This window comes from Falco peregrinus, chromosome 18 (genome assembly GCF_023634155.1).
Source record: "Falco peregrinus isolate bFalPer1 chromosome 18, bFalPer1.pri, whole genome shotgun sequence".
Lineage (NCBI taxonomy): Eukaryota > Metazoa > Chordata > Aves > Falconiformes > Falconidae > Falco > Falco peregrinus.
In genome coordinates this window covers 1944930-1959816 of record NC_073738.1, presented here as the reverse complement: position 1 = coordinate 1959816, position 14887 = coordinate 1944930, and the positions used below count along the sequence as shown (strand labels likewise).

At 58.9% G+C, this 14887-nt stretch overlaps 1 protein-coding gene across 11 annotated transcripts in view; it reads left to right on the top strand.

The window, feature by feature from the left end:
• Positions 1-14887, top strand: part of SRCIN1 (SRC kinase signaling inhibitor 1) — a 150362-nt gene that overhangs the window by 9286 nt on the left and 126189 nt on the right. For 10 of the 11 annotated variants that reach the window (XR_008744618.1, XR_008744620.1, XR_008744619.1 and 7 more), the window contains exon 3: positions 1852-2135. Coding sequence is in view for 7 of the 11 variants with exons in the window: in XM_055789751.1 (XP_055645726.1) it covers positions 1852-2135 (284 nt within the window). In the remaining 4 variants the exon portion in view is untranslated. Of the gene's footprint in view, positions 1-1851; positions 2136-7413; positions 7495-14887 lie in introns of those variants that run through there. The other variant, XM_055789756.1, reaches the window with a different exon arrangement.

The window sequence follows — 14887 nt, the reverse complement described above, 5'->3', positions numbered from 1 at the left end:
GGGCTCAGCAGGGTGGTACAGGAGAAATTGCTCCGTCTGCGTTTCCCACCAGTGCTGGAGTTGAGCAGAGGCTCCTCAGCCAGTGGTGCCCGGGGACCCCAAGATGATGCTCTCAGCCCTGCACCACACTGCCTTCCCTGCTGGCAGAAGGACCGAGGTGTCCCCTCTGGCATCTCTCCTGTGCTGCTTTCCCTGGGGGATCTCTGGGTGTTTTGCACGTGGCAGATGTGCCACCTTGACCTCCCCTGTGCAGCGGTGGCACGGGGACCCAGCTGAGCGAAGCGGCAGGGTGGGGAGGGACCAGGAGCTTCAGCTCTTGCTCAAATTCTGCCGCCGTCTTCTGCATAAGGGGGTGACGGTCCCCTGGGTAAGGTTGCATTTGGTGATGGAGCAGTGGGGGACAGGAGCTGGACCGGTTGTTTTTTGGAGGAGGGAAGCGGGGACGGAGCTTTGGCGGGGGTAAGGATGTCCCCGTGGCACTTGCTGGGTGCGTGGTGTCCCCGCCTGGCTTGGAGCAAACCCCCTTGTATGACCTTGAGCAGAGGAGTTGTGTCTGTAGCACACGCTGGAGTCCTGTCCTACATTAATAACACAATCGGTTGATATAAAGCTAATATGTTGGGCTGATAAATAATTAAGGGAAAGGAAAAAACCCTCTGCGACTTGCTTAACAGGAGCTTGGGAAAGAAGGGAGGGGGGGAAAAAAAGGACAAGGAGGGAGATGAATAATGAATCAAGGTTAAATGGTGAGCGAAAAAGGGAAGCCTGAACGCGGTGAATCCCTCCAACACACATGCTGCAGTTGCCAAACTAGTTAGTGGCGGCTCGTGGCCTCGGTGCAGGCACGGTGGTGGCGGCTGGGACCAGCAGGGCTGTGTGACATGGGCTCAGGCTGCGTGAGACCCTCAGAAGTGGCTTCTTGGGGTGGGGGCCGGTGCCCTGGGGTTGCTTTGCGGTGGGCGTGGGGGCTGGGTAGGGGCTGCGGGCTGGGGGGTGGCCTCATCCTGCAGCCACCGAGGAGGTGCCAGGCGCTGGCAGCGTGCAGGGACTTCCAGGCATTCATTACCACTCGCATTGTGCACACTCGGCACAACTTCCCTGGAAATTAAAATCACCACATGAAGTTAATGAATTATTAGCAAAAGGGACAAGTCCCTTTCGCCTCACCGCACACAGGACTGCCTACCTGCCCCCTGCCTGCGCTCGCTGCCTGCTCTGCCTGCCCGGGATGGGGTGAGCTCTACGAGAGGGCTGGGATGGGGCAGAGCATCCCTGCGGTGCCCGGTGGTGGTGCTGGGTTTGGTGCCCACAGGCTGGACTGATCCCTGGGAGCAGCAGCTGCGGGGCGGGGGGCTGAGCCCTCCGGCGAGGGTCTTGACGGGCAGACATGAGCCTCCCCCCACCTTGGCCAGCATTTCATTTTCTTTTTGATTTGTCCGTGTGTCCGTGTCTCCCTGTCTGTCTGTGCTCCGGAGCGGTGTCCATCTCCTGTGTCTTGTCTGTGTCATTTTAATGACCCAACGCTGTTTTATTCATGTTTCAGCCTGAACATCGTGGTCTCGGTGACATCCCAGCCCCTTTGTCCCTCCCTCTGCCCCCTGCCCCATCCATCTCCTGCCACTGCCAGCCCCTTGCCCGGGAGCGGGGACACCGCTGCCATCGCAGGATGCTAAACCCTGCACCCACCAGCCCCCCGGTTGTACCCCGTTGAGGGGTGACCCTGCTCCCAGCTAGGCTCAGCTATCAATTCCAGCTTAAAACCCCCTCCCCATCCCCAAATCTTAGCACCCCACCTGTGCCCCACAGCAGCGGGGCTGGCCCTGACGCCGCTCTGCTCTCCCCCCCGTGCAGATCCCGAGAGGACAAGCACCCACATGATCTCGGCAGATGATGCCGAGTACCCACGGGAGTACCGGACCTTGGGCAACGGCACCCGGCGCTTCTCCAACGTAGGGCTGGTGCACACCTCGGAGCGCCGGCACACTGTCATCGCTGCCCAGAGCCTGGAAGCCCTCACTGGCCTCCAGAAGTCGGAGATGGAGCGCAAACGGGATGCCTTCATGGACCATCTAAAGAACAAGTACCCACAGCATGCGCTGGCGCTCCGCGGGCAGCAGGAGCGCATGCGGGACCAGGTAAGGGGCGTCTTCTCGGGGTAGCAGGGGGACATGGGGACCCCATCTCACCCTTTGGGGCTTTCTGGAGGAGAAGAGCCTCACGGGGGGCTCGGATGGTGCACAAAACGGGTGGCTGCTTGCAGCAGCCCTGGCAGGGAGCATCCTCCAGGTCTGAGGAAGAGCATCCCCCATCCCTGGTGGGGAGCATCCCCCAGCCCCAGGGGAGAGCACCCCCTGTATCGCCAGAGCTGGGGGGTCCCATGTGAATGTACCCTGCCATAGGGGTGGGTTGGCTCCTGCTGGCTGGTGGCAGCCATAGGGAGGAGAGGGATGTTCCTCCATACAAAGGACATGCAGAGGGGTGATGTGATGGCCATGAGGGGCAGCTGGCCTGTGGATTTGCCCCATGGGGGGGTGACACTCAGCTTAGCGCTCTGCAGGTTTTGGCTGGGCTGCAAACCCCAGCCTTGCTGGGAGAGGGACAGACTGACCCATGGACTGGTGTCTGCAAACCCTGCTGCATGCCTGGCGCTGCACGGCTCCGCAAGCCTCGTCCGCCCCACGCCGCACCTCTGCAGCCCCCCAGCCCTGAGGCAGTTGCTCCCTGCCTTAGCTCACATGGCACAAAAAGCCTAAATAAGTAGTTTGCCCAGGCAAAGCTTTGCCCCAGCCCGCCCTCACCCCCAGGCTGGCTCTGCGGCACATCCCAGTGCCAGCCCCTGGTGCCCCGGCACAGCCTGTCCCCGTGCGTCTGGGGTGAGGATTTAGCATTAATGGTGTTTTGGGCAGGCTGCTGGTGTGAACACAGGCTTAAATCCCCCCTGCCTGCCCAGCCCCAGCACTCTCCTCTGCGTCCTGGACCCCCCCAAACCGAGGACATTGGTGAAAACCCACAGCCAGCCCTGACCCAAGCAGCCCAATCACCAGGATGGGGATGCTCTCTCAGCCAGGGGGGGCCGGTGCAGCTCCTGGGGCAGAATATCTTCTCCCCCCACTGCCCAGCAAGGTGCCAGGCAGTCTGGTGAGCCTGGGGGGCTGGGGGGCAGGACGGCACAGGCGTGTGCTGCTGTGCCGTGTGGGATGCGGCAAGGTATGCCTGGGGTTTAGTACCCACGTCCAGGCAGAGGTGGCCTTTGGTGGCCTGTTCCCAGGTCTCAATCCTACCCCAGGGACCAGCTGGTCCTCGGAGTGGGACAGCAAGTGACACATCTGAGCACCCTCACCGAAAGCAGCAGAGCCCATGGGCCGAAAGGTCCCCAGGGGCAACGTCCATCCCTCGTACCACGGGGTGCCCCCCAGGGCCAGGCAGCACCCCAGGGTGCTGAGGAGCCCACCCCCTCCCCCAGGCGACGGCGATGCCCCGGTGATGCTGTTAGGGCGGCAATAAATCCTCACCTCAAGTGACACTTTTTATAAAAAGGCACAGGGGAGGGTGAGCGCGGAGGAGCCGGAGGAAGTGGCTGGAAAGAAATCTTATATCATCTCCAACTAGACGCCTCCCCGAGGGACGGAGGCGACGGCTCCCAGCCCTAGCGCAGCAGAAAGAAATCCAGCTTTGTAAGGAAACCCAGCAGGCCCCCGGCATGCCGCCCGCGCCGAGGCGGCATCATCATCATCATCATCGCTGCCTCCTCTGAGCTGCTGCCCGCCTTGCACCCCCCCTCACCCATCGGGGCTGCTTTGGGGAGCACCAGGGGTCCCCCCCTGCTCTGCAGCCCCTCTCCTTGCAAAAAGCTCGTGGCTGGATGCAAAGAGGAGCGGCCAAATCCTGCACAGCTGCGGGGATTTGCACCAGCTGAGCATCCAGATTTTGGCTAAGGGCTAATTATGGATGGTGGCTTTGCCATCGCCGTCAGCCCAGGTGCTGCGCAGGGTGCACGGTCCCCATCCGTGTTGCCACTTGTGAGACGGAGCCCTGACATTTCTAGCCGCAGAGCGATATTTCTCAGTAAATAACTAGGAATCTTTCTCCTATTATTGCAATGATTTAAAGACTTTTTTTTTTTTTTTTTTTTTATAAGCTGCAGCTATAAAAAATCCAGCTTGTGTTGACTCGGGGTCTGATGAGCTTTGGAGGGTTTTTATAAGGTGAAGGAAAGATGATCTGGGTTCTGGAATTATCACCCGCAGGGCTGTGGGTGCCCAGTAGGACCAGAGAGGGGTCCAGGCATCTACTGGCACCGCTCCAAACCCAGCCAGGTTTTTTGGGGCTCGCTGGCGAGGGGTGAAGGTCACAGCCCTGGGCTGGCTCCCCCCTCCCTGCCCCAGGCAAGGTGCTGGGCAGGGGCACAGCTCCATCCATCAGCCCCAAGCATCTCCCGTTTGCAACTGGTGGGGAAAGAAAAAAAAAAACAACCAACCCAAAACCTATTTTTCTTCTTTTTTTTTTTTTCTCCTTTTTCCTTCTCCCTGCAGGTGGTAAATAATAATGGGGAGAAAATGAAACTAGAAACACAGGAAACCCCAGGTGTCAACCTTTAAATGACATTGGGATACAACACTCTGGGCCTGCCTGAAATGTTTGAAACTCGTTTTGCTATTCTAGGGGAGCCTGGCATGTATTTCAGATCACAGGCTTCGCTATTTTATTTTATATTTTTTTTTAAATTACATATGAGAGAGTTTGCAAAATCAGAGGTGAATAGAAACATTTCATAAATGTCAACATCCCTTTCAGCGTGGCAAAGCCTGCAGCAAAACGCCATTGTACTCATGCATAGGAACTGGAAAGTGAGCGCAATATTAATTTTAATCATATGTATATATAACAGAGCAGGAAAAAAAAAAAACAAAAAACCCAAGCAAATAATTGTACCAACACCCAACAGACTGCTAGCAAATCTGCGGAGAAGTCCAAGGCGGCAGCTAGCTAATTTAAAACCCAGATGGGAGAACACGCTAAATGGGCATGTTAACAATAAAGAGAGGAATGGGAATCGGGACGAGGTGGCTGATGGAGCACATCGGCTGCTAGGCTTTGGGTCTGCTTTTGGGGTAAATCCTGCCCTCGGGGGGGGTAAATCCAGCTGGAGAGGGATGGCATGGGCAGGTTTCTCATCTCTGTGTGCATTGGTGCTCTAGGATGTGCGATTCAGCCAGGGGCCCCCCCGTGGTGCCCAGTGATGAACGTACAGAAGTAAAAAAATAATATTAGAAAAATAATTATATGATGGTGTAAGGGGGTGACCCCATCACCCCTCCCTATTTCTCACTGTTATCCACATTCCTTTTGGATATGCTTTTCCGCACGGGACTCAGAGGGTGCGTTACCAACTGGGAACGCGCGGTTTTACACAGACAAATTATAAACCCCAGAAAATAAGGGATTACCAACCCTCCCTTGCCCGTGACCACCTATGCATGGCAGCTGTATTGCAATTCAGCCCTGTCTGCTCAGGCACCTTGCAGCTCGTAACCTGCAGCATGGGGTTAAATACCGCAGCGGAGCTGGAGCAGAACCGTGCCTCTTTCAGGTCTAAATAAAAGTATATAAAAGCTCGGATTGAAGCTTGTCCAGTTCTGCTGCAGGGGAAAAAAAAAAAAAAAAAAGAAAAAAAGGAAAAGGAAAAGGCTCGAGCTGAGTGTTAACGTGTTGGTGGCTGCCTGACAGCAGCAGATTTGCAGCTGCCCAGAATAAATCCGACTTTGGAATAAATAAATAACAGCCAGCACAGATGTACGTACCCCCAAAGCCCAGCCCTTGCTCTTTCTTGCCTCGCCAAGGCTGCCCTGCAGCATCGCTACTGGGTGCATCGGTGCTGTGTAGGGCAGGAGTGATGCTGCAGGCAGGGGTGCAGGCAGGCTGGGGAGGTGCTGGTTTGCTGCAATTGGCTTTGTGCCTCAGTTTCCCTGAATAAAACAGGGGGTCTTGGCTGCTTCCCCGCTCCGCAGCAGGGTGTGCTGCCACATCGGGGACCTGGAGGTGTGGGGGGGCTGAAATGTGGGGCTGGGGGTTTGTGGGGCCAGGGCCGCAGGCAGGCAGGGCAGGGCAGGGGGAGCAGTAATTTTTTTGCATGGGTTATTCTCAAGAGTACTTTGCCCTTCTTGATAGCGCTGTCAGTGCAGCAGCTCCTGGGGTTCGGGCCAGGTACGCAGCAGGGACCGGGGGGGGGGGCAGGCGGGATGCCTGGGTGCAGCATCACGGGGCTGCTGCAGCCCCCGCTCCTGCCTGCAGATGCTGGGACCCGGCTCCCACTGATTAAAGCGAATATTAACAAATCCTGGTGATTTTTATTAGCCTTGCAGTTGTCAAGCCTTTTGGGAAGCGTGCGCCAATGCATTTCTGCATAACTGGAGGAAAGAAAATCTCCTGGGGAAGTTGGGATGCCGGGGGCACTGACAAAGCCTTGCGGGTGGGCACCCCGGGTGCTGTGCACAGGATGGCACTGGGGCTCCTGCAGCTCCTGCATGGGCTGCAGAGCCCCCCCAGGGGTGCTGGCATGGGGTGGGGGGACCCCAGCGGCACCCTGTGCTGCAGCAGGGTCTTACAGGGGGTGTGCATGCGGGCTGCATGCATGCACGGTGCTGCCCATGGCCACCCCCCAGCCTGTCCACAGCCCACCCTCCCAGGGTGCATGGGGGTAAAAATGCTGCCAGGTTGCTGGGTCTGGGGGGCTGCCCCCACCCCTGCCCCCACAGTCCCCAAGCACGCACCCCTGTTCCAACTGCCCCATTGCACCCCCAGCACCCATCTCTGTCCTGTTGAACCCCAGCACCCACTCCTGTCCCATTGCACCCCCAGTTCTCCCCAGCACCCACCCTTACCCCACTGCACCCCTAGCACCCACCTCTGTCCCATTGCACCCCCAGCACCCACCCCTACCCCACTGCACCCCTAGCACCCACTCCTGTCCCGTTGCACCCCCAGTTCTCCCCAGCACCCACCCTTACCCCACTGCACCCCTAGCACCCACCTCTGTCCCATTGCACCCCCAGCACCCACCCCTACCCCACTGCACCCCTAGCACCCACTCCTGTCCCATTGCACCCCCAGTTCTCCCCAGCACCCACCCCTGGCCCATTGCACCCCCAGCACCCACCCCTGCCCCATGGCACCCCCTGCCCCATGGCACCCCCCACCCCCCAGCACCGCCCCCGCCTCCCGTTGCAGCCCCCGCCTCGCGCCCCCCTCGGCAGCGCCCCCCAGCGGCCCGGCGCAGCGCGGCGGCAGGTGGAGTCGCCGTTGCCATGGCGACCGCGCCCCTATCAGGGCGGGCGCGCGGGGCCGGCGGCGGCCGCAGCGGCGGGAGGTGGTGGCTCCGCTCCGCGCTGCGCGCAGCGGCCGCGGCACCGCCCGCCCCCGAGCCGAGCCGAGCGGAGCCGAGCCGAGCCGAGCTCGTCGGCGCTGCGGATCCCGGCCCGGGCTCACCTGCCGCAGGTACCGGGTCGCGCGGGGTCCGGCGGGGCGGCGCGGGGCGCATCCCTCCGGTGGGGTGCGGGTCCGGTGTCGCGGTCCCCTCCTGCATCCCGGTGTCCGCCCTCCCCGTGCTGCGGCGGCCCGACCTCCCCTTCCCCAGACATCCCGCTGCCGCTCCCGCCCATCCCAGCATCCCCCTCCCCCCTCCCCGAGATCCCGGTCCCCCCGGTCCCTCACCCCGTCACCAACCCATGCCCCCGCCCGCGCCCATCCTCTGGCCGCGGGGCTCAGCCCCAGGGAGGGGGCAGCCCCCCTTTCCCTCCAGCCCCGCGCCGTTCCCTTTTCCCGGGGGTCTCCCGGCTCGCGGGTGGCGCTTTGTGGGTGCCACAGTCCCTGCGTTGCCCTTTGGTGCACCACCGGGGGCGGGGGGGCTTACCCTGCACCCCCCGGCTGCACATGGGGCTGTGCAAAGCCCCCGGTGGTGCCGGTGGCAGCCCTTCTGTGCAGCCCCCTTCCTCACAGGGTAGCCCTGCGTTGTCACCCGTGTCCCCTGCGCAGGGGACACCCATCCCCTCTGCCCTTCTCGGGCTGCGCTGCGGGCAGCCGGCGAGGGGCAGATGGTGGCCTGGGCACGCAGCATCCCTGCGCCATGCAGGGGCTTGTCTTGCCTCCGGTGCACTCAGTCCAGCATCCTTCCCGTAGGGGTCCTGCCGGCATCGCTAGGACCCCCCAGCCTGGACCTCCAGGACCTCCACCATGGGAGGAGCCGCTTGATACCATCTCCCTTCAGCCCCCCCATCCCCCACCTACACCCCCCACCCCCCCCACCCCCGTTTCCAAGAGGTGCTGGAGCCGGGCACATGGAGAGTGCCCATGGCCTTGGCATGAGTTTGGCATCGTCTTGTCCTCACAGGGTGCCTGACCGGGCTGGGGGTGCCAGCACAGGCACTGGGGACCAGGACACTCTGCTTTTTGTAAAACCAGTGGTGATGGTGGATTGTGGACGTTGCCCAGAGTGAGCTGGTCACTGGGAGCTCGTGGGAGCTAGAAGTGGGGCCTGTTGGTGCTTTGCCCAGGGTCTCATCCTGGTCTCCAGAGGTAGAGCGTGTTGTGAACCGTTGCAAACTGCTGTAATGGTGGAGGAGAGCGTGCGTGGCTGTCGGGAGTAACGTGAACGAGCGTGTGTGTGTGTGTGTCCCTATGACTGCAGCCAGAGCTGTCTCTATCGATTCTCTTGTTTTTCCCCTACCGGGAGCAATTCCTGGCTGATTAAAAGAGACCTGGCCCACGGTTTGCCTGGGAATCAGGTCCCCGGGAGCTGGGAGTCATGCAAAGCTCTGTAGGTCACCCCACTTCTCCTTGGCTTTAGGGGTGGAGCAGGTCTTGAAGTCCCTGAGAAGTGGGTAATAAATACGGCCGCACTGGTGACACTGATGGCATCCCTAGGGAGGGCATCCACGAGCCTGTGGTGTGGTCCAGCGGGGGGATACCCAGTGGATGCCCACCAGGAATTGGATCCAACTCCATTCCCTTGGCACCCTCACCGCGGTTCAGGGGAGCACAGTGCCAGCGCTGCTGTCGGCGAAGGGCTGTGCGTATTCCTGCCTCTCCGGCACAAACAGATGCCACGATGTGAAGGTGCGCATCCACCCCTGCCCTGCTGCCCAAAGTTTCCTGCTGTTCCTAACCCAAATTCGGCTCTTTTTTTGCTGGCAGCCTGGAGGATCCTTGTGAGGCGGCTATGGGCTGCTGCTTGCCCCGGTGTCATGGTGCTGGGCTGGCACTGAGCGGGGTGAGGAGGGAGAACACCAAAAAGCTGCAGCAGCCAGAGAGGCAGCTCCTGTCCCTGCTGCTAATGCAGCCCTGGCTCCGGCGGTGCTGGCAGCAGTAGGCAGGGAGTGCAGGAGAACAGGTCAGTCTCCATCACCAGCTGCGTGCCGGTGCCCTCTGTGCCCAGCCCCCCCCCCCCCCCCCCAAAAAAAAAAAAGCTCTGCTGCTGGCTGGCCAGGGTGGGAGCAGCACCTGTGCTGTACCCTGAGGTGCTGGTACTTGCTGGGGACCATGTGGTGGGAGGCAGGGCTTGCGGCATGGGGGGGATGTGGCTGCTGGACCCCACGGGGTGATGGTTGCAGTGCTGCTTTGCGGGTCCTAGAGGTCCAGGGGACCCTGGGCAGGATTTGTCCCTCCTCGCCCTTGGTGTGGGTTTTCTCTGGGATTTACCTGCAGGGATGAGCTTCCCTGGGTTTGGAGGCACCTGTTGGGGGAGGGGGGGAGCAGGTCCCCCCAAAGCTTTTGGGGGTCTGTGCGGGGGGGAGCGGATGGATGCTTGCTGCCTGCTTGCTGCCTGCTTGCCGCCGGGTTTACCTTGCACGTCCCTATTGTGTTGGTCCACCTACGCCGTGCCGTTGCCATAGCTACTCTGCAATCTGATCTGCCCAACTTCTGCCTGGTTTTCCTGCCTTCCCCCCCAAAACCTTTGGCCCTGCTCCCTGGCTGCCCACCCCCGCCCCCCCCGCCATGCCCCAGGAGCAGGATGGAGACCTTGGCCCCTGTGCTGGTGTGCACAGCTGCTGCCGGTGTCGGACAACGATGGGGCAGAGACACCCCCATCCCCATCCCATCATGAGCAGGCTGGGGATGTGCTGAGCACCAAGTCCAGACCCCAGGGGAACCTGCAGCGCCAGAGGAGTCCCTGTCCTTGAACGTGGAGGCCACAGCAGGGAGATGTTCAAAGCCCAAGCCAGCTTTTGCATGGCTGATCCTCAGCAGAGCGTTTGTCCTGATGCGTCGCTACTTGGGGATGCATTGCTATAAACAGATGTTGCTGGTGTGCTTTGTATTGGCCTCAGGAAAGGAGAGGGCTTGAGGAAGTGTCAGGAGGGCAAATCACTGATGTCCAAAAGCATTTGTGCTCGGTAGCATCACCTGGGCTGCCCCGGAGGCACTGCATGGTCGGTCAAGGCTGTGATTGCTGCTGGAGAGCTGATGGATCTCACCTGGGGAGGGGGCTGGTACGTGGGACGCTGTGGTCCTGCAGCAAACTTTGAGCAGTGCATCTGGGCCACCGTCCTGTGGGTGATGCTTGCCATCCAGTCGCTGTGACAACCTGCTATGGCATGTCTGTAACATCTCTTGGTGGCCATCAGAGCCTCTTTGGGCGGGGGGGTGGAGAGAGGTGTAGTCAAACCCAAGTCACTGCCTAAAGATGCCGGTGCCTGAAAGAGGAGCGGCAAAACAAGCGTCTTGGTGCCCTTTGCGCCATGGGCTCTGGCTTGGGTGGCTCGCTGAGGCCCCTTAGGAGCCCAGGTCTGGTGGCAACTCACCCCAGTGCCCCTGCATCTTGTCTTGTCTTGCCTTGGCCTGTCTCCCGCACGCTGGGATGCTCAGCTTTGAGAGGTCCTTCCACAATAACTGCGAGACCTCAGATGACAGGACCTGCGGTGCACAGTGTCGGTGTCGCTCTTCACTCTGTCTGGCTACTGTTTGCATTCGCCTCTCTATCTTGTCATGTTGCTATTTCCACTTTAATCCAGTTTCTCTCGTACTGAAAAGCATTAAAAAAACCCTTAATAAGGGGAAACAGATTAAATTCACTTTACTGTTATTTTTCAAGGAGATTTTTGTTTGTCAAGACATTGTGCCGGAGGGGGACTCTATCAGAAAGTGGAACTCCTGAAAATGAGTTAATTAAAAAGCCAATGAAGCTGCCTCTGTCCCTCCCTTCGGTGGAGCGTGCTGGGGCTGCTGCTGCTGCCCATTTTGGAGGGACGCATTTGGTCCTGCCTTGTTAATCACTAACAGATTTGTGCTATAATTGCTAACCAGGGGAAGTCTGCCTTGGTCAAGGCAGTGACTCACTTGGATTTCATTTACCTCCTGTCTTCTCCTGGGACAATCACAAAGATTTTTTTTTTTTTTTCTTTTTCAAACTTCAAAATGTTCTTCACTCCATTCCCCCAGTGCTGGTTTTCCCCTCTGCTGCAGCATGTACATGTGTGTATGTGTGTGCATCCCTCCAAGCATTTGTGCATGCACGGGTCCCCTCACGGCTGTGGGTTCACAGGAGCATCTCAACCCCCCTTTTGCACTTGCACAAGCACTCCAGCTCCTCGGTGCACGCCTGTGCACACGCTTGTGCTTCGGAGGAGGGTGTGGGGGGCAGTCCTAGTTAGTCCATCATTTTGCAGCATCACAGACATGACTTTCATTGTAATTATAATCTCAGCCTTTGTAATTCTTCATACCTTCTGCACAGCTCTGCTGCAAGCGAGCTGCCTGTTTTATCGGTTGTAACAAGGCTGTCGCTTCAAATCCTCTCTCAGACCATTATCTCCCTTTGATGCTTCTGAAGAGCCAGCGATATGTTAATTCTACCTTGGCCCTCTCCTCTTCCCTTCTCCTTGCGCAAATCCACCCTTGCCAGCCTGGCCGGCTGCCGTGGTGCTGGCAGGGGTGCTGAGCACAGCGCTGGGGCTGTCCCTGCTCTGTCCCCTGCCTTTGGGGCAGCTGCTGGGGGGTGGCTGCGCTGAGGGCTGTGGCTGCTAGTGCTGCCCTGGTCCCCTGTCACTGCCATCTCCTTGGGCACAGCCTGTGCCCATGGCGGGGTACCTGAGCTGCGGGAACACGTCCTCTCTGCTCTGAGGGGGATTTGGGGTGGGTGGAGGACAAGCAAACGGCAGGACGTGCTGGGCAAAGCGCCGGTGCGGCAGCAGTGCCTGCGAGGACAGATGGAGCCCCCCCGAAAGGTCTGCGTGGGGGTGTCCATCGCCCACTTGGCCCTGGCAGACAGCACCAGATTGTCGGCTCTGGGCAGTCCTGCCTCCCGGCGGGATACAGGCAGGGCAGGCAGCGCATCCCCCATCCTGCCCACCGCCTGGCCAGCCCCAGGCAGAGCTTGGCTTGGGGGGGGTCCCGCACCGCTCCTGGGGCTGCTGGAAAAGGGGCTGTTCAGGGGCCAGATCCAGGGACCTGGGAGAGGGTGGGTGCTGTGCCACCCTGGTGCATGCTCCAGGTCCCATTAAACAGCCCAAATCACTTCCAGAAGATTCTTGATTCCCTCCCATGGCACTTGGGGTTCAGACAAGCTCATCGCCAGTTTGATGTGGAGTGGTTGTGTGCAGTGGGGATGTAATTTATGGACTTTGTGATAAGCCTGTCCAGTCATCCTAAAATAATAAATAAAATACATACCAAGGGCTGGCATGAGATAGGATCAGTAATATCAGGGTCTGAGGAAAATTACTGAGACTCTTCAACAGCAAAATAAAGAGCGTGGAAGAAAAAAAAAAATCACAGAAGGAAAAAAGTCAGGAACGTCATCTCCTGGCACAGACAGGTTCAAGGCCCTTTGGGGACTGGGACAGACTGGTTTGGCTACAACTCTATGGAGTATTTGGCTAAAATATCCGATCCCATTGTGGAGGCCCATTGCAGCCATTCAAGCACAAATGAATGGAGAGGGGGGTGAGCATCCCCTCGGTGTGAAGGCAGTACATCCATGCCTCCAGGGACCTCCGGCGGGCCCCCCTGGGCAGGGGTCTCTGGCCCCCTTCCTTGCCTGGATGTACTGGTGGGGAGAAGCAGCTGATGGAGGCGGCGGTGGGGGTGCTGGCAAGGCGAGGGGATGGAGGATTTCCTCCTGTCCCTTTGGAACGGGCTGTGATTTATGAAGGGTCCCTCACACAGACGTTCCTGGGAGCAGGAGCAGAGCCTGGCCTTGGGGAGTTTGGATGAGGGCTGCTGAGCAGAAGCGCGGTTACAAAACCCTGCGCAGCTTAAGAGACGTCTCCAACTCCGCAGCGTGCGGCATGGCATGTCAAACCCTTCAGGAGCTGATGCAATCCTGCTCACCTCTGGGAGACAGCGGGATGAGCTGTGCTTTCCTGCGGCTCCTCGAGCCGAGGAGGAGCACACAGCATCCTCACATCTACCTGGGATGAGATGCTTTGGCTTGACCCACGGCAGTGGTACAGCTTGGGCTGTGCCCTGGCACTGGGGGGGTTGTGCCCTGGCACTGGGGGGTTTGTGCCCTGCCTTGCCTTGTGCCCAGCACCTCGCCCCGGCAGCTCGCCGAGCGCAGAGCGGCTGGTGCAGCTGATGTATTAATTACTGGGTGCGATGGATGGCTTCATTTAGTACCAAAAGGCGTTCTGAGGCGGTTTCTCACTGTCAAGCTCCTGGTGTTTTGGAAAAGCTTGACGTGCCCGGGATAGGCTTGGATCCTGCTGGTTGTTATCTAATAGTGCCTGGTAATCACAGCTCTGGGCTTCTATTTCTGGTTCTGCCTCTGAGTCATGGTGTGCCCTTGGAAAAGACCTTTGTGCCTTGAGGCTTGTCTGCATGAAAACGCTGTGCTCGTTTGACTTAAATCCCTTTTAAAAGTTTCGGTTTGGTTGAGGCAGAGCTTGGTTTGGGTCTCCTGATGTCCTATGGGATGTTCACGTGAACTGCATCTTGAATTGGAACGAGAGCATCCTGCTGATGCTTGAGACGAGTCTAAAAAGTGAATTTGTGTTTATACACATAGATCAGACCTCTATTTACCCTGTCAGCCGAAGGGTTAATATCCCAGCAGCACATCTGCTAAGCGGATATTTAAAGTCCTTGGATAAATACTCCGTGATGGTCTAAACTTATTGCAACTTCTTCTTCTGCTCCCTGAGCATTGCAATAGGAGGCTTCTTGGCAGCTACTGGGGCATCGCACGGACTGGTGGGGACTGGGAGCTTGGTGTGGGAGCTTACTTTCTATTTAAAATAATGATTAAACCCAGCATCCTCTAAGTAATAAACTAGGTTTGCAGCCACGGTGATAGCGGTGGAGAAATAAATGCTGTAAAAAAGCAAGGCGGTAGGTGGGTGTGAGAGGGGAGAAAAGGGTGGTCAAGACCTTCGATCCCAGTAACAAGACCACTGGGACAAAAGCTGCTTTGCACCCGTTTCTCCCACCCCATCCATGATCCGCACATCTCAGCGATACTGAAATGCTTCCCCTTCCAGCAAGGTGGATCACCCTTCTTGTCACTAGATCCAACGTCCCTCCTGCTGCGCACACCACCTCCTCCAGCGCTGCCTCTGGGTGCTGCTGGAGCCAGGGTGCTGTGCTGGGGCTGGGCTGTGTGGGTGCTGGGGGACCGGCTGCGGGGTGGGATGGAGCTGCTTGCCGTGCTGCTGTGCCAGGTGCATGCCGTGCTCCGTAGCGCTTTGCTTTGCCCGCAGCGGTGGGGAGCTCGCCTGTCCCCATCCGGCGGTGCGATGTGCTGGGGTGCTCCATCCCAGTGGGGTCCTGAGTCCCTCTGAGCACTTGTTGGGCTCCTGCGGCCCCGTCCCAGCTGTCCAAGCCCACTGCTGCCCTGGGAAAGGTCCTGAGTCTCTAAGCCACTCACCGCTCCGCTGCCTCCAATATACCTGCTGGT